The sequence below is a fragment of the Anomaloglossus baeobatrachus genome, chromosome 4 (assembly GCF_048569485.1).
Source record: "Anomaloglossus baeobatrachus isolate aAnoBae1 chromosome 4, aAnoBae1.hap1, whole genome shotgun sequence".
Lineage (NCBI taxonomy): Eukaryota > Metazoa > Chordata > Amphibia > Anura > Aromobatidae > Anomaloglossus > Anomaloglossus baeobatrachus.
This window is the reverse complement of record NC_134356.1, coordinates 562,058,594-562,086,543: the sequence shown is the minus strand read 5'-3', so window position 1 is coordinate 562,086,543 and position 27,950 is coordinate 562,058,594. Positions and strand designations below refer to the sequence as shown.

General features: G+C 46.7%; 1 protein-coding gene across 1 annotated transcript in view; it reads right to left on the bottom strand.

Annotated features, from left to right (window-relative positions):
• Nucleotides 1–12,299: 12,299 nt before the first annotated feature.
• ALDH1A3 (aldehyde dehydrogenase 1 family member A3) overlaps nucleotides 12,300–27,950 on the bottom strand; it is an 82,167-nt gene continuing 66,516 nt past the window's right edge. The window contains exons 11-13 of the mRNA XM_075346005.1: nucleotides 26,234–26,391; nucleotides 24,198–24,272; nucleotides 12,300–13,266 (exon numbers count right to left, since the gene is read on the bottom strand). Coding sequence (XP_075202120.1) covers nucleotides 13,194–13,266; nucleotides 24,198–24,272; nucleotides 26,234–26,391 — 306 coding nt within the window. The 3' untranslated portion in view covers nucleotides 12,300–13,193. The remainder of the gene's footprint in view (nucleotides 13,267–24,197; nucleotides 24,273–26,233; nucleotides 26,392–27,950) is intronic.

The following is a 27,950-nucleotide window of genomic DNA, read 5'->3' as shown; positions in this document are numbered from 1 at the left end:
TCCCGCTCATCTCCGCCCCTCCGCTGCTATGGGGCGGCGGTTCAGTGACGTTTCAGTGACGTCGCTGTGACGCCGCACGGACCGCCCCCTTAGAAAGGAGGCGGTTCGCCGGTCACAGCGACGTCGCCGGACAGGTAAGTATGTGTGACGGCTGTGGGCGATGTTGTGCGGCACGGGCAGCGATATGCCCGTGTCGCGCAACAGATGGGGGCGGGTACCCACACTAGCGATATCGGGACCGATATCGCAGTGTGTAAAGTAGCCTTTAGGCTGGAAACACATCTATGTGAGTAAAATCGGTCCGACTGGGCTGAAAAAAACTCGGCTGATTTTAGTTCACGTTAGGTCTGAGTGCAACGCAAGTGCGATACTTTTTCTGAATAAATTAATGATTTTACTAGCGTGTGTAATGAGTGTATAATGCGTGTGTAATGCGTATTTTTTACTATGTCATCTGCCATTCAGCTCTGCTAGATGGCCGCTGACAGCAGACACAGACAGCCATGTAGCAGAGCTGAATGGCAGATGACAGCAGACACAGACAGAGCCGCACGATCAGAATGAACTCGGGTGAACTTCACCCGACTTCATTGTCATGCTGCGGCTCTGTCTGTGCCGCGTCCTGATTAGCGGTTACCTGTGAAGGGCTCACCGGTGACCGCTAATCCCCTGAGTGATTAGTTGCGATTAGATAAGTTAACAGAGAGCAAAGGAGAGAGGTGTTCAAATGCCGCGCCAATAGATCACTTCAGCAGATGTTCAGATCAATGTCACTTTATTGTCATTCAGGTCGACGCGTTTCTGGAGCATCTGCCCCCTTCATCAGGACCACCAGGAATAGAAATAACATCCAATCCAATTGAGATTGGATGTTATTTCTATTCCTGGTGGTCCTGATGAAGGGGGCAGATGCTCCAGAAACGCGTCGACCTAAATGACAATAAAGTGACATTGATCTGAACATCTGCTGAAGTGATCTATTGGCGCGGCATTTGAACACCTCTCTCCTTTGCTCTCTGTTATCTACCGGTTTTGGTGGCTGCAGCCTTGGATCGACGATACATGCGTTTATAGTAGTTGTGGCTTTTCACAACTGCAATTGGTGAGTAATTTGACTCCCCCCTCCCTGCACCTCACATATTGGGGTAAGACCCTATTGCGCTTGTTTTTCCACAGCTTTTTCTCCTTGTTCCGATTAGATAAGTTAGCAGCCCTCTCTCATACTCACCGATCCCCGGCGTGGCGCTGCACGGCGTTCACACTGCTCCGGCGGCTTTTACTATTTTGAAAAAGCCGGCCGCTCATTAAACAATCTCGTATTCCCTGCTTTCCCCGCCCACAGGTGCCTATGATTGGTTGCAGTGAGACACGCCCCCACGCTGAGTGACATGTGTCTCACTGCACCCAATCACAGCAGCCGGTGGGCGTGTCTATACTGTGCAGTGAAATAAATAATTAAATAATTAAAAAAATGGCGTGCGGTCCCCCCAATTTTAATACCAGCCAGATAAAGCCATACGGCTGAAGGCTGGTATTCTCAGGATGGGGAGCTCCACATTATGGGGAGCCCCCCAGCCTAACAATATCAGTCAGCAGCCACCCAGAATAGCCGTATCCATTAGATGCGACAGTTCTGGGACTGTACCCGGCTCTTCCCGATTTTCCCTGGTGCGTTGGCAAATCGGGGTAATAAGGAGTTAATGGCAGCCCATAGCTGCCACTAAATCCTAGATTAATCATGTCAGGCGTCTCCCCGAGATACCTTCCATGATTAATCTGTAAGTTACAGTAAATAAACACACACACACCTGAAAAAATCATTTATTAGAAATAAAAAACACTAAGAAATTCCTTGGTTCACCAATTTAATAAAACCCAAAAAGCCCTCCATGTCCGGCGTAATCCAGGATGGTCCAGCGTCGCTTTCAGCTCTGCTGCATGAAGGTGACCGGAGCTGCAGAAGACACCGCCGCTCCTGTCAGCTCCACGCAGCAACTGAGATGAGTAGCTGTCACTGAGGTTACTCCCGGCCACCGCTGGATACAGCTGATTGCGCTACTCACCTCAGTTGCTGCGTGGAGCTGACAGGAGCGGCGGTGTCTTCTGCAGCTCCGGTCACCTTCATGCAGCAGAGCTGGAAGTGACGCTGAACCATCCTGGATTACGCCGGACATGGAGGGCTTTTTGGGGCTTATTAAATTGGTGAACCAGGGAATTTGTTAGTGTTTTTTATTTCTAATAAATGATTTTTTCAGGTGTGTGTGTGTTTATTTACTGTAACTTACAGATTAATCATGGAAGGTATCTCGTGGAGATGCCTGACATGATTAATCTAGGATTTAGTGGCAGCTATGGGCTGCCATTAACTCCTTATTACCCCGATTTGCCAACGCACCTTGGCAAATCAGGAAGAGCCGGGTACAGTCTCAGAACTGTCGCATCTAATGTATGTGGCAATTCTGGGCGGCTGCTGACTGATATTGTTAGGCTGGGGGGCTCCCCATAACGTGGAGCTCCCCATCCTGAGAATACCAGCCTTCAGCCGTATGGCTTTATCTGGCTGGTATTAAAAATGGGGGTACCGCACGCCATTTTTTTAAATTATTTAATTATTTATTTCACTGCACAGTATAGACACGCCCACTGGCTGCTGTGATTGGGTGCAGTGAGACACCTGTCACTCAGCGTGGGGGCGTGTCTCACTGCAACCAATCATAGGCGCCTGTGGGCGGGGAAAGAGATTGTTTAATGAGCGGCTGGCTTTTTCAAAATAGTAAAAGCCGCCGGAGCAGTGTGAACGCCGTGCAGCGCCGCGCTGGAGATCGGGGAACGATGAGTATGAGAGAGGAGGGGAAAATGACCAACAGACTGAGAGAGGGACAGACAAGACAGAGAGACCGACCGACAGAGAGAGAATAGAGACCGAGAGGGAGAGACCGACTGACAGAGAATAGTGATTGACAGACATTGTAAGACATCACTCGTTTCCAGTGTTTTAGGAAACATGCGAGAAATGTATTTAGAAAATCGCATGTCACTAGGATGTTGTGAGTGCCATCCTGTGACATCCGATTTTTTACACGCTCCCATAGACTTGCATTGGAGAGACTTGCAGTAGAAACTCGCAAAAAAGCAGCATGCTGCGATTTTTTTCTCAGTCCGATTTGGACTGAGAAAAAAATCGCAATTGCGAGCTGAATCATTGACTAACGTGTCCGATTCCAATGCGAGATTTTCTCGCATTGCTCTACTGCGAGAAACTCGCAAGTGAGAAGCAGCCCTTACTCTCACACACTGCCCTCTGCCGGCAGTGAGAGAATGTGACTCATGATAGCTACAAGAGTCATCACATGACCCTGTGCTACTATGGCAACCACCAGAAATCATGTGATCATGTCACGTGACTTCCGATGGGGGTGGGTAAGTTATCCTTATGGCGGCGTGCTGATACATCTCACTGTCAGATTTTGACAGTGAAATGTTAGGGGTTAATAGCCACGGGTGGAACGCTATTCCACTCGCGCCTGGCAGGCACACATCTCAGCTGTTTAAATCAGCTGAGATGTGCGTGGATCGCCGTGGACTGCCCACGGCAACCTGCGGGGATCAACCTCATACGATCCATAACGTACCGAGTACATCATCATGTGTCGTGAAGAGGTTTAAAAGATGAGAGAGGCCTGTAATTGAAATCATAGGTAGACCACAACTATGAGAGACAAAATGAGAAAACAAATCCTGGAAATCACCTTGTCTGATCTGGCAAGATTTTTTTTTTGAAAATTATGGTAGAAAATAAGTATTTGGTCAATAACAAAATTTCATCTAAATATTTTGGTATATATCCTTTGTTGGGCAAATGTTTTCTGTAAGTCTTCATAAGTTTGGCACACACTGTTGGTGGTATGTTGGCCCATTCCTCCATGCAGATCTTCTCTAGAGCAGTGATGTTTTGTGCCTGTCATTGGGCAACATGGACTTTCAACTCCCTCCAAAGCTTTTCTACGGGGTTGAGATCTGGAGACTGCCTAGGCCACTCCAGGACCTTCATATGCTTCTTACAAAGCAAGTCTTTCATTGCCCTGGTGGTGTGCTTGGGATCATTATCATGCTGAAAGAACCAACCACATTTCATATTCAATGCCCTTGCTAATGGAAGGAGGTTTGCACTCAAAATCTCACGATACACGGCCTCATTCATTCTTTCATGTACGCAGATCAGTCATCCTGGTCCCTTTGCAGAGAAACAGCCTCAAAGCTTGATGTTGCCACCCCCATGCTTCACAGTAGGTATGATGTTCTTTGGATGCAACTCAGTATTCTGTCTCCCCAAACACAACGAGTTGTGTTTCTACCAAACAGTTTTACTTTGGTTTGATCAGACCATATGACATTCTCCCAATACTCTTCTGGATAATCCAAATGCTCTCTAACAAACTTCAGACAGGCCCGGACATGTACTGGCTTAAGCAGGTGAACATGTCTGGCACTGCAGGATCTGAGTCCCTGGCGGCGTAGTGTGTTACTGATGGTAGCCTTTGTTATCGGGGTCCCAGCTCTATGCAGGTCATTCACTAGGTCCCCCCGTATGGTTCTGGGATTTTTGCTCACCGTTCTTGTGATCATTTTGACCCACATGGGGTGAGATCTTGTGTGGAGCGCCAGATTGAGGGAGATTATCAGTGGTCTTGTATGTCTTCTATTTTCTTATTATTGCTCCCACAGTTGATTTCATCACACCTAGCTGCTTGCCTATTGCAAATTCAGTCTCCCCAGCCTTGTGCAGGGCTACAATTTTGTTTCTGGTGTCCTTTGACAGCTCTTTGGTCTTCCCATAGTGGAGTTAGCTTCGAGTGTGACTGAGGTTATGGACAGGTGTCTTTTATACTGATAACAAGTTCAAACAGGTGCCATTGCTACAGGTAATGAGTGGAGGACAGAGGAGCCTCTTAAAGAAGAAGTTACAGGTCTGTGAGAGCCAGAAATCTTGCATGTTTTTAGGTGAATACATGTTTTTCACCATAATCTGCAAAGAAAATCAGACAGGCTGAGTTTCTAGTAAAGACAGGGACCACCAAGGTAGCTTGAGGCAGACAACCCAGGCAGGACAGACAGGCAGAGTCACAAGCAATGCAGATAGCACAGCCAGCACGGACAGGAAAAGTCACTAGCAAGTTTGGGATCACCGGAGTGGCTGAGGCAGATGGCATGGCCAGGATGGGCAGCAGTGTCATGAGCAAGACTGGGACCACTGGAGTGGCTGAGGCAGATGGTATGGCCAGGACGGACAGGCAGAGTCAACAGATGGCATGGTCATGACGGACAGGCAGAGTCACTAGCAAGGCTGGGACCATTGGAGAGGCTGAGGCAGATGGCACGGGCAGGATGGACACAGTCACTAGTGCTAACAGAGCTAGATAGACAGGTAGCAGGTACAAACAGGACATGATGGATTGGTAGCCAGGCACAGGCAGAACGGAAAGGTGCCAATAGGGCAGGACATGATCCAGGTGCCAACAGGGCAGGTCGCGCTGGAGCCAGGTACATGCAGGACACAACTGGAAACAGTTACAGACAGGACTGACTGGAACCAGGTATAGGCAGGACAGGATGGACTGGAACCAGGTGCCAAGAGGACAGTATGGCCTAGAACCAGGTACAGGCAGGACAAGACTGACAGGTGAGAGGCAAGGGCAGGACAGGGCAGACATGGGGACCTGACAACTAACTAGCTAGACAGCTAATGTGACACCCCTGAATCTATCAGGGTGTCACAGGGAACTGCACTTCTTTCCTTATGGTGCAGAGCTCAAACCCCCATGGTTCTGGGATCCCAACCTTTGGTATTGCTTCCATCAGCACCCAAATCCTAGCCACACCTCACACCACACCCTGTCAGACACACCAGTGGGTGGTCTAGCTGGAACAGGGGTCTAGGGGTCAGGCAGACTGGTGGGAGGGAGGAAGTCAGTGAGAGGAAGAGGAGAGCAGAGCTTAGTCAGTCGAGTAGTAGTTCCCAAAGAGTGAGGAGCTGAGGGAGTTGGAACTCCCTGGGAGACTTTTGGCTAGGTCGCAGACGGTGGTCTGGGAACGAAGGAGTCTGAGACCCAGTCTCAGGGTATTAGAGAAGGGGGGCCAGACTTAGTTTTGGAGAATGGTCGGCACCGGAGTACATAGTAATCGTTACCGAGCACGGCGGGGTACTGGACCCTAAATCAGGGAGTAGCCTCATGCAACCTGATAATTAACCTGTGGAGGATAGTCTCTCTATGAACTGTCCCCAAGAACTCAGAGATTGAAGGCAACAACACAATGAGGGGGTTAGGCTTTCCAGCTTAGGCTAGTTTCACACATCCGGCTTTTCGCCGTTTTGCCGGTACAGTGTATACAGTACAGTGGCAGCGCGACAAGCGACGGTCACATACTGTCATGTGACCGTAGCATGTGACCAGCGGAGGGGAGACCACCGAGGAGTGCAGGGACGCTAGCGCTACAAATGTATTGTTTATATCATATGCCTATATTAACCCACCAAAATGAAAATGCCCTAATGTATTATCTTTACTTTGAGTCCCAGATTCCAGCTATTCTGCAATAAAAATATGAAGCAGAATTGTTGAAACATTATATAGTATTTATTTTGCACTATGAAAATACAAAAACATAGATGATTAATTGTATTCTATCCCATAAATATATAATCTTTATATCTTACTGGTTCATTGAAAAAATGCAGAATACAGACTATTTTATCAGAATATAAAATATTCTGTACTCAGGATTAACATGTTATCAACATCTGTGGGTATTTTTGTAATATTGCTGGTGGAATTTATATGCATTTATATGATTCAATCTTAGGCCGGCTACATATTCTCTGGTTGTAAGGAGAACCAAGAACAAAACCTAATTTTTACTTTCGCTTTTAGATTTGTTTCAAAGAGTCCCTAAAAAGCAGAACAGTAACAGTGATGTAACCAGAATTTATGGATGATTCAGCATGTGGTTACCAGTGAAGGTATGTCGGCCACTGGTGCGTTGGGCACTACTATGGATATTGACAGAATAATCGAAAGGGTATGACAAGTAGTGGTGGGCACTGCTAGAGATATTGTCAGTATAATCTCAAAGGTGTGACATATAGTGGTGGGCATTACTATGGATTTTATCAGTATAACCTGAATGGGGTCACAAATAGTGGTAGGCATTACTATGGCTATTGACAGTATAATCGGAAGGGTATGACAAATAGTGGTGGGCACTGCTAGAGATATTGTCAGTATACTCTCAAGGGTGTGACAAGTAGTGGTGGGCATTACTAGGAACATTGTTAATATAATCTGAAGAGTGTGACATATAGTGGTGGGCATTACTATGGATATTATCAGTATAATCTGAATGGGGTCACAAATAGTGGTGGGCATTACTATGACTATTGACAGTATAATCGGAAGGGTATGACAAATAGTGGTGGGCACTGCTAGAGATATTGTCAGTATACTCTCAAGGGTGTGACAAGTAGTGGTGGGCATTACTAGGGACATTGTCAATATAGTCGGAAAGGTATGAGAGAGTGGTGGGCACTACTAGGGATATTGTCAGAATAATCTGCAGGGGGTAACAAATAGTGGTGGGCATTACTAGGGATATTGTTCGTATAGTAGGAAGGATATGATAAAGAGTGTTGGGCACTACTAGGGATATTGTCAGTATAATCTGAAGAATGTGACAAGTAGTTGTGGGCATTACTAGGGATATTGTCAGTATAGTCGTAAGGGTTATGACAAATAGTCTTAGGCACTACTAGAGATCTTGTCAGTATAATCTGAAGGGTGTGGAGGGCACTACTAGAGATATCGTTAGTATAATCTGAAGAGTGACAAGTCGTGGTTCACAAATTATCAATAGAGAATTAAAGGGTGAGGTTTAGAAAACCAACAGCTGTGTGCACAATATGTACCTATTTCTTTTTTCTATCTCCACTTTGGGATGATTCCACCAGCACAAGATCTAAAATCTCCCCTTGGAGATACCATGCAGATATTGTGCAGATTTTCTGCATGTGTTTTGCGTACAGAAAATCCAGAACATAATATGGTGCTAGCTATGCTGCATACATTTTACACCTGGAAATAAATCTTCGGTGTTTTAAAATCCACCAGTTCTTTGTGTGGATTTAATTGCATCCTTTCCATTGTAACAAAAAATTCTGCATCAAATTCTCCACATATGCATTAACTTTTCCTTTATCAATTTTTTTGCCTTTTCTGTAGATTGTAAAAAGTGCATGTGTTTTTACAACAGATTTTAGTGGCTTTTTATTTTAATCTCATACATTTTTTTAAATTTTTTTTATCGTGCTGTATGTGTTTTTCACAGACCCATAGACTTGTACTGGCCTGTCATCCTTGCTGCTGTAAAAAACTGGACATGTGAATAGTACCATAGATTATAATGTAAAAACAAGCAAAATATTTCAGCTCATCATGTCCACTAATGGTTCCCAGGTCCAGCTAATCATTATGGAGAAATGCCTTGGCGCGGCGTGAACAACACAGAAAGAATACATGGAAGATCCAGCTTTTAGGCTGCTTTCACACATCAGTTTTTTGCCATCAGGTACAATCCGGCAAAAACCTGAAAAAACGGATCCGGCGTCTGTTGTCGCCGGGTCCGTTTTTTCCCCCATAGACTTCTATTAGCTCCAGATTGTACCGGATGACCTTGCGTTCCATACGGCTTTCGCCGGATCTGGCGAAATTTGCTTGTCCGGCGGCCAGATGGAACGGTGAGGGGAACGTTTTTTGTCTCCGGCGAAAAACCGTATCGCGCCATACGGCACCGTACGGTGTGTTTTATAATGGAAGCCTATGGACGCCGAATCCGGTGTAATGCTGCAAAAAACAGATACGGCCGCCGGATCCGGTTTTTTGAACTGAGCATACTCAGTATCACAATGGATCCGTCAAAAAACTGAAGGAACTGATGGAAAAAACGGATGCAACTGATCTGTTTTTTCGTCGGATCCGTCGCATCAGTTTTTTCGCTGGATTGTGCCTGATGCCAAAAAACTGATGTGTAAAAGCAGCCTTAACCAGAAACCATGTCTAAGGCATGCCTAGTTAAAAGAAAAAGGTTTTGGTACCGTGTTAGCCAGTTAAAAAATGATTGATTGCTCTCAGTGAGAGAAACAAAATTAAAATTTTGTAGTTCTGATACCTTTTAATGGCTAACTAAAATAAAAATAAAATATGATGTTATAAAGCAAGCTTTCGAGACATCTCAGGTCTCTTCCTCAGGCATGGTATGACAAAATAGCTGAAGAAACACAAATATATACACAAAACAGGGCAGAGTGATGCATAGTAAAAGGACATAAATGTCATCATGACATCATATTTTATTTTTATTTTAGTTAGCCATTAAAAGGTATCAGAACTACAAAATTTTAATTTTGTTTCTCTCACTGAGAGCAATCAATCATTTAAGGCATGCCTGAAACACGTTATTTTTTTGTTCCATCTGATTGCTATGGAGAGGATTATTTTAATTTATGTGAAACAAACAAGAAATTTTCTTCTTATATATTCTCCTACATGGTCTCACATCGCTGGATCTTCCACGTATTTTTTCTATATAGACTATAATGGGTACATGCTATATCCGTGAAAGGAACTCCAGATACAATATGTACATGCCACACGGATGTCTGAATCAGGCCTAAAGGACAAGATGGGATGGGACTTAATGGAGTGATTCTATAAACCTCCAGGGCACATGCTTTAAATGTGCCTTTAAATGCCAGGACAGCATAGATTGTCCGGTCTATATTTCCCGGAATTTATAACTTAAAGTTACACTGTCTTCACGCTGAGGAAAATGAATGCAATTTATAAAGACGAGAGAACCCTTGTATAAAGTATTGAGTGATAGAGCAATCACCACTTACAGTCACTGCAGAGTAATATATATATATATTTTTACTTTTTGTACCCCTACTATATATACATTATAAAATAAGACGGCTAGCTTAGGAGCCTAAGGTGGACGCTATGTACAATCTCCCCTCTGTAACCTTATAGAATCTATATATGCTTTACCTTTCATATTCAGGTTACAATATGATCCTTTTTTTTAATTTTTTTTATTGATTTAGTGATAAAGGTTTATCCTTCACTTATTTGATTCTTTAAGTATAAATTGGATGGAGTCTTCTTTATAGATATTTTTACCTTTGTTCAAATCTGTCACTGAGATTCCTGTCAGTTGTATATAAATTATAATATACATTGTAAATGGTCATATGAATAAACAAGTGCTTAAAATACAGGGAAGCCAGAATCATAAGATGACTGAGCCCCCTTTGGGTACCCATAGTTTACACACTCCTTGCCAGCCACTATCACCCAAAGCGGTACAGCTCCGTACATGTGTGAAGCCCCACCGGTGTAGTGTCGGTGCATTACCTTCAGGGACTCCACTCGGCTGGATCTGGTCACAGGTAGGAGATCTTCTTCTTGTCGTGACGCCACTCTCAGTATTGCGGCCAGTAGGGACCGCCACTGCAGGTTGAGGGACGCCTGGGGCTGATGGTGAGTGCAGTTAGTTGGAATAGCCTCCTGAGAGTGAGGCAAGCCCCAGGGCCCTGTGTAGGTGCGTAGAACCACAAGGCGCAGAATAACTCCACACAGGCAGAATGTCTTTCAGGGTTTTTACTCACTTCAGGTGGCAGGGTGAGTAAACCGGGCGTAGCTGGGATGAACCAGGCAGGAACCAGGTATCCTTCAGGCTGACTTCTGATGGTGACTACCAACTCGCCTTCCTTAGCCCTTGGTGGTTTGGGGTGACCCCGACTTTTAGTCCCTATGGGGGTCACCCAGGGAAGTTGCTGAAGCCTCACCCCCCTTCGTTTGCCGTTTGCTTGTGGCCTGGACCAGCTCACTCCAGCTGCTTGCCTCCTGTGAGCTATGGGCCCTATCTGTGGCTACGTGGCTGCGGCTTTTAGGTGTTGTGGTGTGGGCTTTGAGGGCCCCCACACCGGCAGGTTTAGCGAGGAAAGGTGGATCTATCCCCGCTCCGGGATCTGCCGCCCGTTTGGGCCTGGTTCTCCCTAGCAGTCTCCTTACTTCCCACTCTGTGCTCTCTCTCTAGCTGGAGATGGGTTTCGGGTAGCCCTCCTAGGTGACCGTTCTCCCCCGTCGGTAGCCACTGCGCGGACGCTGTCAGACTACAGCAGCCCAGGGGAAGGGGTCAGCTCTCCTCGGAGCTCCCTGGACTCTGCTCTGAACCGGCTCACATCTGGGACCTTCACTGCTGCTCCTGTCAGAGCTTCACTTTCCTGCTCCTCACTCCTCCACACTCTGCTGCAGACTGTTTACTCCTCCTTCTCTTTTCCCTTTTGTGCCTGCCTACGCCACCTAGCAACCAGATTCTCTTACCACACCCCTTGAGAGGAGATGGAGGCTTTTGGCCCCCTCCACTATTCCAGTGGAGGCGAAGGCTTTTCCCCCTCCTGGGGTCCCCAGGGGTCCTCTCATAGGTACATGTGTGAGACCTGATCACTATGCGCCTGTGTAGTCACACCTCGGTCAGCCTTCTGGATTGCCTGTATTGTACTGTCCCCAGCATGGGTGCAGTACTCAGTGGTGCCTGACCAGGTCAGGGGCGCCACACATGCAATGTGCAGTGGCCATGAGTGGCTCTGGAGACTCTTTCCTATTCACTTGTCATCAATATTAGAGCCCTGGAAAACCCCTGTATGCCATATGCATTGTGAAACTAAGCACATGACATTAAGCAATGCATGTATAGTGTCTAGTGTCTCTAACTAGGACTAATGTCATTAAATCTCCTTGAGCTGGCCACTTCCTTGTGATAGAAGGGGAATCCCTGGATGCAGCTCTCTTAAAGAGGTCCTGTCATCAAGTCAAAAGTTATCATTTTTTATTCTTATTTTATTCACACTCATTCCCTGAGTATTCAGTTTTGGGTTTTTTTATATTCACCATACAGTTCCAAAGATATGGGTCTTTTTAGTGCTAAACGGTATGGTCTTTACTAAGGGGGCGGAGCTCACTGGATCCTCTGGGGTGGGTCTCTGCATAATTATCATGTAAGCCATGCCCCCTTGCTAAAGACCATAAAAATAGCACTAAACAAAAAGGCCCATATCTCTAGAACCATATGGCAGAATTTAATAACAGAAAAAGCAGATTAATCAGGAACAGTGTGGAATATAAGAAGAGCAAAATCTGGTCACTTTAGTTTTGGTGACAAGTCCTCTTTAAGGCTTGTTATAGTTTAGGGTTTTTGTTTTTTTTTTCAAGCAAACCTGTCATTCGTTTCACTATTCAGATAACGCCATTACGGTACAGTCCTTAGAAATAATTTTTGAAGGATGCCTATGTGTACAAAATCAGCCATCGCCACCCCACACTATTCTTTAATTGATGTCCCACGCTGCACATTTACTAACTTTATAATAATTGAATTCTTAATGCCCTGCTGATTTTGTTGGTTGACCTTGAACATGAATTGGAGATTTTCATTTTTTTTATATTCTCATGTGAAGTTCAAAAGTGAAGTCTCAAAAATCACTTTTATCTACAAGGTCATAAAATTGTGGTTAATGCTGGATTTTGGAGATTACCAATCACAATCATGCCCCCAAAAAAGAGGTCATGATGACCATTGATGGAGAAGTGGATAGTCTCATGTGAACTACATGGGAGTTTTGGAAACCTCTTAATGGGGGACTATTTACCACAAATACCACATCCACCTCCTTTTTTAAAACTTTGTAAAAATAGATCTACATCTACATTTCCAATATTTAATCTAAATCATTAGGAGGGCATGGCAGAGATCAGTAAGCAAGTAACAGGCCAGCTTCGGGTTGAGGTTACGTGAGCTCTACTCCCTATTTTCCGCAGTTTGGTCCATTTATGATGAGGTGCTCAGACGGTGTGTGCCTTGGCCACATATTTTCAATAATGCAATATGGGTAAAACAGGGTATAAAAGACACTGTTTTACCCTCTGCTGAATCACAAGTATAAAATCCCTCCATGACTAGCGGTCAAGTTGGTGCAGAAGACATTTCTGGAATATTTCATGGTAACAAAGTAATTTTCTTATTAAACAAGTTTTTTTTTATAGATTTGTGTCCTATTGGATCATTCTTCTCTGATATCTTCACAGTGTCTTCGGTGATAATTTGATTGTCACAGTTTTCACTTCTGTGTACTCCGCCAGGGCATATTCACCACTATAAGGAAAACAGTTGTTAGACAGGCGGTTGTGCAGGTGGAATATTGATGGAAGCATTCACAACTACGAACAGGTTAAATTGATGAGCAAAGACAACATCTGTGTCCAAAATTTGCTGACCTTGAATACAGTTATACTTGTCAATACATATAGGTGCATCTGAATAAATTAGAATATCATTAAAAAGTTAACTTATTTCAGTAATTCAATACAAAATGGGAAACACATATTATATAGACAAAAAAACAGCAAAAAACTGAGCTGTAACAAATGTTCAATAAACATGCAACATTACAAGCATGTGAATTGCAGCCTCAAGACTAGAAAAAAACCAAGGAGAAAAATTGTAGGAAAAATACCCGGACTATAAATAAATAAATTGCAAGTACTTAATAACAGGGTACTTAGTATATACATTTTTGCAAAAAGGTAAGAAGCTGTCTCACCTCGTCACGGTGTACCCATCTGAGACAGTCCCTAACCTACTAAAGTTAAAAACATATTCTGTACCTGACTTGTGTCATGTCAAAACTTCAATATGAATGGTAAAGTGGTCAGCTAGGTCCCAGATTAAGTACACAGCAAAAGTGAAAAGTAAAACCAAGGAAAAAATTGTGAAAACATACCCTGCTGTAACTAAATAAAAGCATAGTGCATATAAACATAGGGTACTTAGTAAACACTGTTTTTGATCAAAAAAAGCATAAAGCTATCCCACCAACGCCAAGGTGTACCCAGTTGGGATAGTACCTACACTCTCTAATATTAAAACCTTACCATGGGTCTAAAATAGGCCTCAATGTGGCTAAGGGCTGAGAGCGACCGGGTCCCAACAGGACACACACAGTCAGGGGGATTCACAGAATGAAATGTCCATCTCACTGAGAAGGGGGCCACTCCCTGTTTGTACTGAATACAAAAAACTACATAAAAACAAAAAAGTGAGCCGGAGTATGAGATGGTATACATGGAGCTTGTGAGACCATGTTCACACTGGCCATGAGACTAAGAGAAACCAAGGAAAAAAATTGTGAAAACATACCCTGCTGTAACTAAATAAAAGCATAGTGCATATAAACATGGGGTAATTAGTGAACACTGTTTTTGATAAAAAAAAAGCATAACGCTATCCCACCAAACGTCAACATGTACCCAGTTGGGATAGTACCTACACTCTCTAATATTAAAAAAAATATTGCTTTTTTTGATCAAAAACAGTGTTTACTAAGTACCCTATGTTTATATGCACTATGCTTTTATTTAGTTACAGCAGGGTATGTTTTCACAATTTTTTCCTTGGTTTCTCTTTGTCTTATGGCCAGTGTGAACATGGTCTCACAAGTTCCATATATACCATCTCATACTCCGGCTCACTTTTTTGTTTTTAAAAAGTGAAAAGTAAGTAGTTGTTTAGCCTCAGTATCAGGAGGGCTGCGCCCCCAACTTGCAATGAAGCAAGATAACAGACAAAAAAACACCAAAAAACTGAGCTGTAACAAATGTTCAATAAACATGCAACATTACAAGCATGTGAATTGCAGCCTCAAGACTAGAAAAAAACCAAGGAGAAAAATTGTAGGAAAAATACCCTGACCACTTTACCATTCATATTGAAGTTTTGACATGACACAAGTCAGGTACAGAATATGTTTTTAACATTAGTAGGTTAGGGACTGTCTCAGATGGGTACACCGTGACGAGGTGAGACAGCTTCTTACCTTTTTGCAAAAATGTATATACTAAGTACCCTGTTATTAAGCACTTGCAATTTATTTATTTATAGTCAGGGTATTTTTCCTACAATTTTTCTCCTTGTTTTTTTTCTACATATTATATAGAGTCATTACAAACAGTGATCTATTTCAGGTGTTTATTTCTGTTAATGTTGATGATTATGGCTTACAGCCATTGATAACCCAAAAGTCGTTATCTCAGAAAATTAGAATACCACAAAACACTTGCAAAGGCATCTGTGGCGCCCCTGACCTGGTCAGGCACCACTGAGTACTGCACCCATGCTGGGGACAGTACAATACAGGTAATCCAGAAGGCTGACTGGGGTGTGGTACACAGGCGCATAGTGATCAGGTCTCACACATGTACCCATGAGAGGACCCCTGGGGATCCCAGGAGGGGGCAAAGCCTATACCTCCACTGGAATAGTGGCAGGGGGTCAAAAGCCTCCATCTCCTCTCAAGGGGTGTGGTGGAGAGTCTGGTTGCTAGGTGGCGTAGGCAAGAACAGGAGAGGAGGGGCAGTGAGTCAGTTAGAGGAGAACTCCAGAGGGCTCAGTGAGGAGCAGACCTGTGGGGTTGATGCTGTCTAACAGCGCCCGCGCAGTGGCTACTGACGGGGGAGAACGGTCAACTAGGAGTGCTACCTGAAAGCCAGCTTCAGCTAGAGAGAAAGCACGGAGTGGGAAGTAAGGAGACTGCTAGAGAGCACCAGGCCCAACCGGGCGGCAGATCCCGAAGCGAAGATAGATCCAGCTTTCTTCTGCTAAACCTGCCGGTGTGGGGCTCTCAAAGCCCACACCACAACACCACAAAAGCCGCAGCCACGTAACCGCAGTGAGGGCCCATAGGTCACAGGAGGCAAGCAGCTGGAGTGGCCTGGTCCGGGGAACAAGCAAACGGCAAACAAAAGGGGGAGAGAGGCTGCAGCATCTTCCCTGGGTGACCCCCATAGGGACTCAAAGTCGGGGTCACCCCAAACCTCCAAGGGCTAAGGAAGGCGAGTCAGTAGTCACCCTCATAAAGTCAGCCTGAAGGATACCCGGTTCCCATCTGGTTCATCCCAGCTACGCCCGGGCTACTCACCCTGCCATCAAATGTGAGTAAAGCCCTTGAAAGACAGTTCTGCCTGTGTGAGTCATTCTGCGACTTGTGGTACTACAAACCTACACAGGGCCCTGGGGCTTGCCTCACTCTCAGGAGGCTACTGCATCCGACTGCACCCACCATCAGCCCCAGGCGTCCCCTAACCTGCAGTGGCGGTCCCCACTGACCGCAATACTGAGAGTGGCGTCACGATCAAAACCGAAGATTCCCTACCCGTGACCAGATCCAGCTACGTGGAGTCCCTGAAGGTATGCACCGACACAACACCTGTGGGGCTTCACATCTGGCGTCACGAACAGGATAAGGACTAGACCTGTTCAGACAGGTGACCATGTGCCTAGGCGGTCCGCTTGAAAAATTGGAAGCGCCGCCATATTGCCACCATGAAAAGCGCGCTGAAAAACAACAGCAGCCCGCGCTGGAAGAAGTTACCGCCCACGAAGAGGTGTGGCTACCCAGAGATCCCCTGCAGAGTTCTGACCTTGCCAGCTATGAGAGTGGAAGCGTCCAGAGACGTCGGGACAGAAAGGGAGCCATAAGCCTGCTGCTGGGAGAGGCAGAGCAGAAATTGAAGAGCCTGCAACTGGAGGCAGCGACGAGTCCACTGCTGGGAAATCGTGCAGAAGAAGGCGCAGAGGAAATGGCGTCTGAACGCAGAAACCCAGAACCAGGCTCCGCTGCCTGGTGGTATCGGGAGCTGGCCCAGTTCTGCGACCGACTGGAGACCCGGGTCGTGGAGCAGATCCGAGAAGAACGCATGGAACTTCTGGAGATGGCTGCCGCGGTTCAGGCCTATGAGAGGGGAACCGCACGACGAGTGCCAGACCGGACGGCGACGACTCAGACCCCGATGCTGCCACCGATGGGTGAGTCCAGTATTACCCCTGCCGGCCCGGATGCCCCGACCCCTGCTGCCACGCTCGCGGTCCCTGAAGAGGCGCCCGGCGCGGCGACGCTGAGCCAGGCCGCAGCCACGCCAGGTGCGGCCCGCCAAGCCCCGGCCGCCGCAGCGATGCCCTGCTCGGCCCGCCAAGCCCCGGCCGCCGCAGCGATGCCCTGCTCGGCCCGCCAAGCCCCGGCCGCCGCAGCGATGCCCTGCTCGGCCCGCCAAGCCTCGGCCGCCGCAGCGATGCCCTGCCCGGCCCGCCGAGACCCCACCGCCGCAGCAACGCTCGTCCGCGCCGCAAGTGAGGTGCTGAACCAGGCCGCAGCCACGCCAGGCGCGGCCCGCCAAGCCCCGGCCGCCGCAGCGATGCCCTGCTCGGCCCACCAAGACCCGGTCCCTGCAGCGACGCCTAGCCCAGCCTGCACCGATCCCATCACAGCTGCGACGCCGATCCAGGCCGCCGCCATACAGGGCGCGGCCCGCCAAGACCAGGCCGCCGCCATGCCGGGCGCGGCCCGCCAAGACCAGGCCGCCGCCAAACAGGGCGCGGCCCGCCAAGACCAGGCCGCCGCCATGCCAGGCGCGGCCCGCCAAGAAGAGATTACCTCATCATTTACCCCGGCCTGCAAGGCCAGAGCAGACACCGCTCCCCAGTCCAAAGAGGTCCCTGCTAGGAAGACCCTGATAGGAGAGGACCCCGAATACTGGAAGCTGAAGGCTGACCTAGAGGCCCAGTTCCCACAAGAGATGGTGGATCGGTATCTGCTCCCTCCGCATACCCCCAAGGAGATTCAGGCAACCCCTGCAGCCGCGCCAGAGAGTCCACCGCCCAGACCAGCTGAGGACCACTCATCTCCAGCGCTACCACAACCAGAGTGCTCAGAAGCACTAAGGGGGAGAGGAGGCCAGGAAGCTGAGGAGCTGACTCCGGAGCCACCGGCAGTGGAGCAATACTCAGAGCCGGAGATGTTACCCTATTCCCGTTGGGATGAGGAGGACTTGACACCGTCTGCTGATGAAGATCAGCCCAGAAACCTCACCTGGGGCCCTGCAGGCATTGAAGTAACAGCCCGGCAAAACCCAGCCCGCAAGACAAGGCGTCGCAACAGAACAACGCTGTCCCCTGCACCACAGTCTCCAGAGCAGAGAGAAGTCACAGCCAGAGACCTACAGGAGAAAAGGTTCCTGAGAAGAGCCAAAGCCCAGGTCAGAGGACCCCTTTGCAGAGGAGTAGTGGAGGATTTCAATTTGAGAAGTGGATATGGATTCATTGTAGCACCTGGTGTGAAGGAAGGGATATTTGTCAACCGAAGAGATGTGAGCGCTCATCTGCCTAGAGGACACCCTGGCAGAAATCTAAAGATGGGAGATTCAGTCCAGTTTACTATGCATCAAGGCGAAAGAGGATTGTATGCCCTGGACGTAACACAAAGTCCTAAAGAAAGAGAAGGAAGACAAAGCAGAGAAAAAGAACCTACGGATGAGACGACCACAGACGACGATAAAGAGCAGGAAAGCAGCAGGTGCCGCAGCCCTACAGGCCCAAGCCCTGGTGAAATGGAGGAGTAAAGTAAAGAAAGAAGTTACCAGTTAAAGTTTTGAAAAAGTTTGTTTTGCAACGTTCTCAAGTTCAAGCATGTGCCCACAAAAACTATTGTGAGAAAAACCATAAACCTTAAGGCTATGAACTGGCTATAGCCACAAACTCTCGCAGTGTAAATAGTTACACCAGAGGGCACCACCGCCACCAGAGTCAGCCTGTTTAGGGGCTTGGCTCGTCTGCAACCAGGAGGAGCCCGTCCGTATATAGGGCCTTGGCTCACCTGCAACCAGAGAGCACGCCTGTTTATGGGGCCTTGGCTCACCACCACAAAGAGGGTACCTGGTCAGCACCAACTGTGGAGGCCGCCTCTACATCCTGCCAGAAGAGGCTGAAGGCGCGGATCCACCAGGCCAGGTATACCCTGAAAACCACCAGCCCATGTAAGCCGCCTCTACATCCTGCCAGAAGTGGCTGAAGTCGCGGCCAACGTGAAAGGGTTTTGGGTGGGTTAACGGACTTGTGGGTGGAGGGTGGTGATGTATGGTACCTGGTGCTTTTAAAAATGTTTTACATGTTTTAATGTTTTATGCATTTTAAAATGTTGTCTTGCAGCCCGAGGACGTGCTGGTGATAACTAAGGGGGAATGTGGCGCCCCTGACCTGGTCAGGCACCACTGAGTACTGCACCCATGCTGGGGACAGTACAATACAGGTAATCCAGAAGGCTGACTGGGGTGTGGTACACAGGCGCATAGTGATCAGGTCTCACACATGTACCCATGAGAGGACCCCTGGGGATCCCAGGAGGGGGCAAAGCCTATACCTCCACTGGAATAGTGGCAGGGGGTCAAAAGCCTCCATCTCCTCTCAAGGGGTGTGGTGGAGAGTCTGGTTGCTAGGTGGCGTAGGCAAGAACAGGAGAGGAGGGGCAGTGAGTCAGTTAGAGGAGAACTCCAGAGGGCTCAGTGAGGAGCAGACCTGTGGGGTTGATGCTGTCTAACAGCGCCCGCGCAGTGGCTACTGACGGGGGAGAACGGTCAACTAGGAGTGCTACCTGAAAGCCAGCTTCAGCTAGAGAGAAAGCACGGAGTGGGAAGTAAGGAGACTGCTAGAGAGCACCAGGCCCAACCGGGCGGCAGATCCCGAAACGAAGATAGATCCAGCTTTCTTCTGCTAAACCTGCCGGTGTGGGGCTCTCAAAGCCCACACCACAACACCACAAAAGCCGCAGCCACGTAACCGCAGTGAGGGCCCATAGGTCACAGGAGGCAAGCAGCTGGAGTGGCCTGGTCCGGGGAACAAGCAAACGGCAAACAAAAGGGGGAGAGAGGCTGCAGCATCTTCCCTGGGTGACCCCCATAGGGACTCAAAGTCGGGGTCACCCCAAACCTCCAAGGGCTAAGGAAGGCGAGTCAGTAGTCACCCTCATAAAGTCAGCCTGAAGGATACCCGGTTCCCATCTGGTTCATCCCAGCTACGCCCGGGCTACTCACCCTGCCATCAAATGTGAGTAAAGCCCTTGAAAGACAGTTCTGCCTGTGTGAGTCATTCTGCGACTTGTGGTACTACAAACCTACACAGGGCCCTGGGGCTTGCCTCACTCTCAGGAGGCTACTGCATCCGACTGCACCCACCATCAGCCCCAGGCGTCCCCTAACCTGCAGTGGCGGTCCCCACTGACCGCAATACTGAGAGTGGCGTCACGATCAAAACCGAAGATTCCCTACCCGTGACCAGATCCAGCTACGTGGAGTCCCTGAAGGTATGCACCGACACAACACCTGTGGGGCTTCTCACATCCTAAGTGTTTAAATGGTCCCTTAGTCTGGTTCAGTAGACTACACAAACATTAGGAAGACTCCTGACTTGACAGATGTCCAGAAGGAAGTAATTGACACACTCCACAAGGAGAGTAAGCCACAAAAGATCATTGCTAAAGAACCTGGCTATTCACAGAGTGCTGTGTCCAAGCATATTAATGGAAAGTTGATTGGAAGGAAAAAGTAAACAAAGCAACCTGGGCTTCCATAACATCTCTGCAGAGTCACAGGCTGATCGCCTCCATGTCATGCCGCATTGATGCAGTAATTAATGAAAAAGGAGCCCAAATCAAGTATTGAGGCATTTGCTGTACAGACTTTTGAGTAGGCGCCAACATTTCTGAGTTTATAACCATTTTTTCAGTTGGTCTTATATAATAATCTAATTTTCTGGGATAATGACTTTTGGGTTTTCATTGGCTGTAAGCCATAATCATCAACATTTACAGAAATAAACACTTGAAATAGATCCCTCTGTGTGTAATAACTATATATAATATGTTTCCTTTTTTGTATTGAATTACTGAAATAAATTAACTGTTTGATGATATTCTAATTTTTTGAGAAGCACTTTTATCTGCATATATCATCTTGTTAATGTATAGATCGCAGCTCCTGGGTCATGATGCAAAATCTGTGCTAGGATCACCTCAGGCATCATATATGGTGCCACACACTATTATATTTCAAAAACCATTTAAGTACTGTACTGCAACTTCGGCATCCTTTATAAATACATCATTGCTTCCTTTGTCAACCAATATACAAAACAATGAACATATGGAAAAACAAGGTTATCTTGGATCACATATTGCCAGACAGCAGTGTGACCTTATCAAAAATTATATAGGGGTTTTCCACTTTTAGAAAAATTTACCCCAAATGATTCCGGTAATGTAAAATAACAAAGTGAGTTATCATTCACCCTCCCCCGCTCCCGCCACTGCTTTGATCTATGTGTTTCGGATGCAACAGTGATGTCACGTCGACATCCGCCAACCAGTGAGCTCTAAGGCTCGTACTGTATACATCAACCTAGCCCTTAATTTCAGTCATTGGCTGCAGCATTGACGTGAGCTGTCGATGTTACTATACCGCTGCACCCAAAACACAGAGACCGGAGAAGCGGTGGAAGACAGTAAGTACTATCTGTCATGATCCAGGAACGGTATTCCCCCGCTCCAGAGTTTCCTAGACCCGGCCTGGTCATGTCAGGGGTTAACTCCCATCAGCCTCATGCTGGTTTCAGGAGACACTATATCTGATCGTTGCACTTGCATTCCTGTACTGGTTATAGTTTTGTTCTGCAGCCTGTGACTGGCTCTGGTGAGATTTCCTGTTTGATCTGACTCCTTGTTACCGTGCCCTGACCTGTACCCTCCCCCGTTCGTCTATCTGTCCCAGTCCCTGACTTCCCGCTCCTGTCAGTTGTTTACCCATCCTGGTTCATCCTCCTTCCCGTTTTTGTGTCTCCTCATCCTCCGGTCTTGTCTTCTGTTCCCTTTGCCCTTAGTGTTTCCTTCTGAATACCTGATCTCCCGGCTTCCGACTTCGGTTCTGCTTTCTCAGCTGATTTTGATCCTCCGTTTGCAGTGACTTGACTTTCCTGGCTTGACCTTGACTACTTTATTGCCCCCTGGTGGTTCGCCAGTGAACTGCCTGCTGAAGTTACTCTGCTGTGCTTCAACCTACTTTCTGTTACAGTGTTACTTTGACTCTCCTTCACTACTCTGCTGCCACCTAGTGGGGAATACGCTGTACTACGTCTTACCAGCCCTTTGTACAGTGTGACACTACCTGGTTTTCTTATTTTACATTACAGGAATCATTTCGGGTGCAATTTTCAAAAAAATGGAAAAGCCCTTTAAATATATACTGTATACAGTTTTTTTTGTTTTGTTTTATAACATGGGTTAGTATGATCAGGGCAGATCCAGTAAAACCCACTAATTCCCCAATCTGAATTACATGTATGCTTACAGTGCATCTATATAATACAATCTTGGGAGCTTCATAAATCCAATATGTCTATAGAGGAGCTGAATTATTAAACAGGAAACATTTTTTTCAGTTTCAGAATTTAATAATAAAAACATTGATAAGAAACTCTGTAATATATTTTATTACAGAAAAATGCCACTTATCGGACACTTCTTCTCCTCTCCTCCATCAGATTCCTGCACTGATCATTCTGAGTTCATTGGTAAAATCCATCAAGCCCTTGTTAATAAAAGAATAACAGCTCACTGAGAGATCAGGTTACAGGTCAGCTGCTGCACACTGACGTCTATGGAGAGGGGAGGGGGGCAAAATGGCAGCAGAAAGACACTCATAGAGATTATACTGCGGTTTGTAGTTGGCATACTATACCCAAGTGTTGGATTAATAGCAATTTATGTATAGTGTACTCCATGTTAATGAATTTAGTAAGTATTCTGTCCCCCCTAGTGCTGGATTCACAGCTACACAGCGTGTTACTGCTCTATAATCCCATCCTTTTTGCTGCTGCTGTGTGTGAAGTGCAGGGGAGACATCAGAATACCTACTCACATCTCACACAGGAGCTGAATTAAGTAAAAGCTGATACTAATGGAGCATGCAGGTGTGGCGCCGCTGAGGCTTCAGACGCCACAGGGTATTGCAGCTCTTTTAAGGGATAATATCCATCCCGGATTAGGAGGGGGTTAACTGCCGGTGCCTTCACAAAACCACACACATACAACAATAAGGTGCTTTCCCACAGGGGGGTGGACTAGGCCAGACAGGGGATTTAGCCATCACGAAGCATAGGACTTCCCCAGTCACTAGGGCAACCACTGGGGGCAGCACCATGTGGGGTAGAAGTAGGCGCAACCATCTCACTAGAGCAGACTCCCGGGCACAGCTTGGGAAAACATCATACACGGACAACAGGAGTCGAGTGTTTCTCTTTCTTCGTGGGACCCGTGGCTTGGAGCTGGAGGCTCGGCCCGGGTTCCGGATAGCAAACAGGGGACACTTCTCTAGAAATACTTCAACAGGCACTGGTGGTGACCGTCAACTATCCGGGATTGGCTGGAGCCCATTGTGGCGGAGAACGGTACTCTGGGGCAGCGCCAGAACTACCAGTGAGTAAAAGACCTGGAACCTCATCCCCTGTCTTTGCCTCTCCTTTACCGACACCGTCGCCCAGCGCTGCGGCGCAATCGGGGACTACAATCACCCCCGTCCTTCCTCAGTCATCCTCCCTGGGGTAACCCCGCTCCACCTGTGTGGAGCGACACTATTCCGGCTGCAACCTTCACCATCAGCCCTGGGGAGTATAACCCACAGCGGCGGCACATCTCTGGCCGCGGACCACAGGTGGTAAAAGACTTTCCTCACCGTCACCCCATCCTCCACCACCTCCATCCTTCCTACCACCCTCTACCTTTCCATCCCTGTACGCCTCGGGGTCACGAAAATGGGTCAGGCCAGCCCGTGACAACACAGAGGATCTGCATCCCTAGCCCGGTGATTAGTCGGGTGAAAACTCCTCGACCCCAGGGTGTTACACAGGATGAAAACTACTTATAAATGGAGGATACAATTCACATATAGGCTGGAGAGTGAATGATTCTTTCTGACTTTTTGCTATTTGCTCTACATATATACTGTACACTACTAATCTCAGCTTGTTTTCCATTTACTGAATTTTTCTCCTTGAATCCCTTCCTAGCACAAAAATGGAAAATGAAAATATAATGTATATTTACAAATCTTTATATAAGTTGTATTTTATTTTATAGATCTCCTCATATAAGTCACATCTGTAGAAAAAAAAATGATTATTCCTCCCACAGACTAAACAGGCTAACTTACAGTTCTCTGCCATTTCCTGACATCTTGAAGCCTCCAAATGGGGTCTGTGCATGGAGGGCATTGTAACAATTAATCCTGCAAAACAAGATACAGGTTAGGTTAGGATGCTGATACAAGGAAGGGTATTGATGCTTTGATGGCTATAGTTGATAATTGTGATACTTTTCTTGACTAATTATGTTTCGCCAACAACCAAATTGGCCTGACCCTTTGTGAGAATACAGTCACTATTAGGGCTCATGCACACGTTGCAAAATTGCATGCATTTACGCTGCGTATTGCACTGCGGCGTAAATGCATGCGTCCTGTGTCCCCAGCACGATCTATGAAGATCGTGCATGACACGTGCGCACAATGCTTTTATGAACGCAGCGATTTGGGTGCTAAAATTTTGACCCAAATCTGTGCGTTCATAAAAGCAGCAAGTCAATTATTCCGTGCGCTATGGATGCAGCTCCTGCTCTGTCTATGGTGGGGGAAGCAGCCATAGCGCATGAAATCGTCTTTTTTCTACAAAAAAACTGCATCCATTATGAAGTGTTTCTGCAGCGATTTTAAGTGCACATGTGCCGTCAAATCGCTGCAGAATAATCAGCAGTTACGTGCGCATGAGCTTGTAATAAATACTACATTTTGGCTTATCAAGGAGTAACGTATGGCTACCTGAGACTGTTATCATCATTATCACAGTCAGCTGATTGCCCTGTCGTCTTTATTCCTGATGAGACAATGCATTGTAAATATATTGGTATTCATCTAATACATAGACTGGCCAGGTACATTAGGACAAACATGGGCAAAATGTGACCCATGGGTCACATCCAGCTCTCTGGCTGTTTCAGTACAGCCAGTGGACCGTGACAACCGAAGTGCTGAAATCAGTGGCCCACAGGCTGCACTGTGCCCTCCTCTGGCTGCCACACACCTCGTGGTGTCACCGCTATCTGCATCCTCAGAATACATACAGCGGTGAATACATTGTTGGAAGACTAAGCCACCAACTCCTTCCACCAATCAGTGTGCGAGACAACAGATGCGATAACGTCACATCATCGTGTCTGTGCACCGGAGACAGGAGCAGAGCACTTGGGAAATGAAATGAGATATGTGGTTTTTTTTGTTGTTTTTTTTTTTTTAAATATATGTGTATGAGATGTGTCACCCTGTACTCTAAGATGTACAATAGCAGTACAGCGCAGTAATGTGGGACTGAGAGGATTTCTGAAACTACCTGAGAAGGTAGTTAGCTGGTAAACCACTAGGGGGCATTAGAGTGGCAGAAACGTATGAGCAGAGAATTCCCTAGCAGAGGTAATACTAGTCAAGCCCACCAGATGGCAGTAGAATCGTCAGAAAGCCGTGTCACAACATGAGGTCTTGTAAATACACAGGGTCAAAGTCTAAACGTAGTCAGAGGGAAGCAAACAGTCAGTAGCCGGAAATCAGAACTCAGAAGCGAGGGAGAATGGGAAGACAAGACAGAATCAAGGTAAACAGATAAGGAACGAACAGGGAGACAGCGGGAGAGACACTGACAAGACGGAAACAGAGAACAGAGGAGGTTAACAACAGGTCAGGTGAACACGGAGGTTAGGCGGGGGTAGGGCAGACAACAGGTCACTCACGAGCAGAACACAGCAGAGCCAGAAATATCACTAGCGTAGTCCCAGAGAAACAGTGCCCTAATAAAGCAGCCTGACCTCCAGAACGAGGCAGGAAGGATTAACCCCTAACGTGACCTGTATCAGGAGTGAAACTAAAAAAAGTATGTATATAGGAGGATATTTGAGGCTCATACTATATTTAAGAAGCTGTGTGGGGGCTCATACTGTATTTGAAGGGCTATGTGGGGGCTCATACTGTATTTAGGAGGTTATGTGGGGGCTCATACTGTATATAGGGAGGCTATGTGGGGGTTCATACTGTACATAGGAAGCTATGTGGGGGCTCATATTGTATATTGGAGGGCTGTGTTGGGACTCGTGTGTGTGTGTGTGTGTGTGTGTGTGTATATGTGTGTAATATTTCAAACACACCATACTGTTCCAGACTGCAGGGCTGATGCGACGCTGAGTGCTTTGTCCAGGCTTTCTGTGAACACAGCGGCCGTCAGTCCATACTCTGTATTATTTGCTCTCTTTATCACTTCTTCGATGTTCTTGAACTTCAGGATGGACTGAACAGGTCCAAAAATCTATGGTAAGCACAGACAAAAACATTAGATGGATTTATCTCATGCTGTTTCTGAGCGCAGAATTGGACTAAGGCCCCCTTCACACGTCAGTGATTATGGTACGTATGTGCTTTTTTTATACGTACCAGTAAAATTAAAGTTTTCGGATTTATTCTGTGCAAAAAAAAAATTCCCGCCATCCCTCCCTCAGAAGTGATCTGTTTATGGCTGACTGTAAGTAGGTGGAGAGCCAAACTACCCAATTAGTGACTTCCAACGGGGTCCAGCTCAAGTTCGGGTCAGAACAAAACTTTATCTAAAGTCCGGCTGACACATGATTGCGGCACTTTTACATAACATGATTATAGTGTGTGGATGGTTTCTATGGCCATAGGTGCCTATCACATTTCCCCATGTCTGGTACCTTTAAATGAAAGGCAGAACCCACTTCAGTATACAATTATTGCAATGTCGTATGCAAACAATCAAATCATTGCACAGTGAAGTTCCATAATGGGCTAGAAAAAAAAGGTTAAAATATTTTTTATATGTATTTTCCCATCAAGAATGGTTTTTTCATGGTCAAAGATAAAACAGTAAAAACAACTAGTCCCATTTGACATCATTGAATGCATAACAACCCACCTCCTAGAAAAGTCTAAAAATCAAAAAATGAGTGTGTCACTAAATGGAACCAATGAGAGCAATTGCTACCCCTACAAGAGAACAAGCTCTCAAAACTAAATAAGATTGGAAATGGCAAAATCATTCGGACCCAGAAAATAAAGTTAATGTTTAATTTATATTGGATTGTGAATGTTGTACAAACCATATTGGAAAAACCCAGCATATTATATGTAATGACTGCTATCACTGAATAATGGATGAAAAAAAAAATTGCAATATCCATTGAAAACTTGAGCGTGCTGCTTCACTTTTCCTCTTTTGTATATTCACAAGCCTTGCACCCGCACCTGATTATTTATAGTGTGACATCATTATTTTTTCTTTATAAAAAGCCTCCTCTTAGGGCAGGGGAACCTCCGGCCTTATGTGGCTCATGATTACTTTCTGTGGCCCCCGGGCAGATTCCCAGGGACTGAAGCGCTTGGGCGGCAGCCGCATCTTGCTGGCTGTTGGACCTTTAAACCCTTTATGCAAGACATGCCCACCAACCTGGAAGGAGCCCATACATTCTAGGCTCAATCATGCATACACTGGAGGATTACATTCTCACTCTGGCATTGTATGGCTGTGTGCCCCTCCAACCTCTCCAGGCCTCTGTGTACCCCTCCAGCCTCCCCTGGCTTCTGTGTGACCCTCCAGCATTCCCAGGCTCTGTGTGTCCCTTCACCCTCCCCAGGGCTGTGTGTGCCCCTCCACCCTCCCCAGGGCTGTGTGTGCCCATCCAGCCTCCCCAGGGCTGTGTGTGCTCCTCCAGTCTCCTAAGAGCTGTGTGTGCCAGTCCAGCCCCCCAGGGTTGTGTGTGTTTCCCCCCCAGTGCTTTATATACAATCAGCGATGTTTGTGCCCTTCAGTGATGTATATACCACAGTGATATCTGTACCCCAGTGATGTTA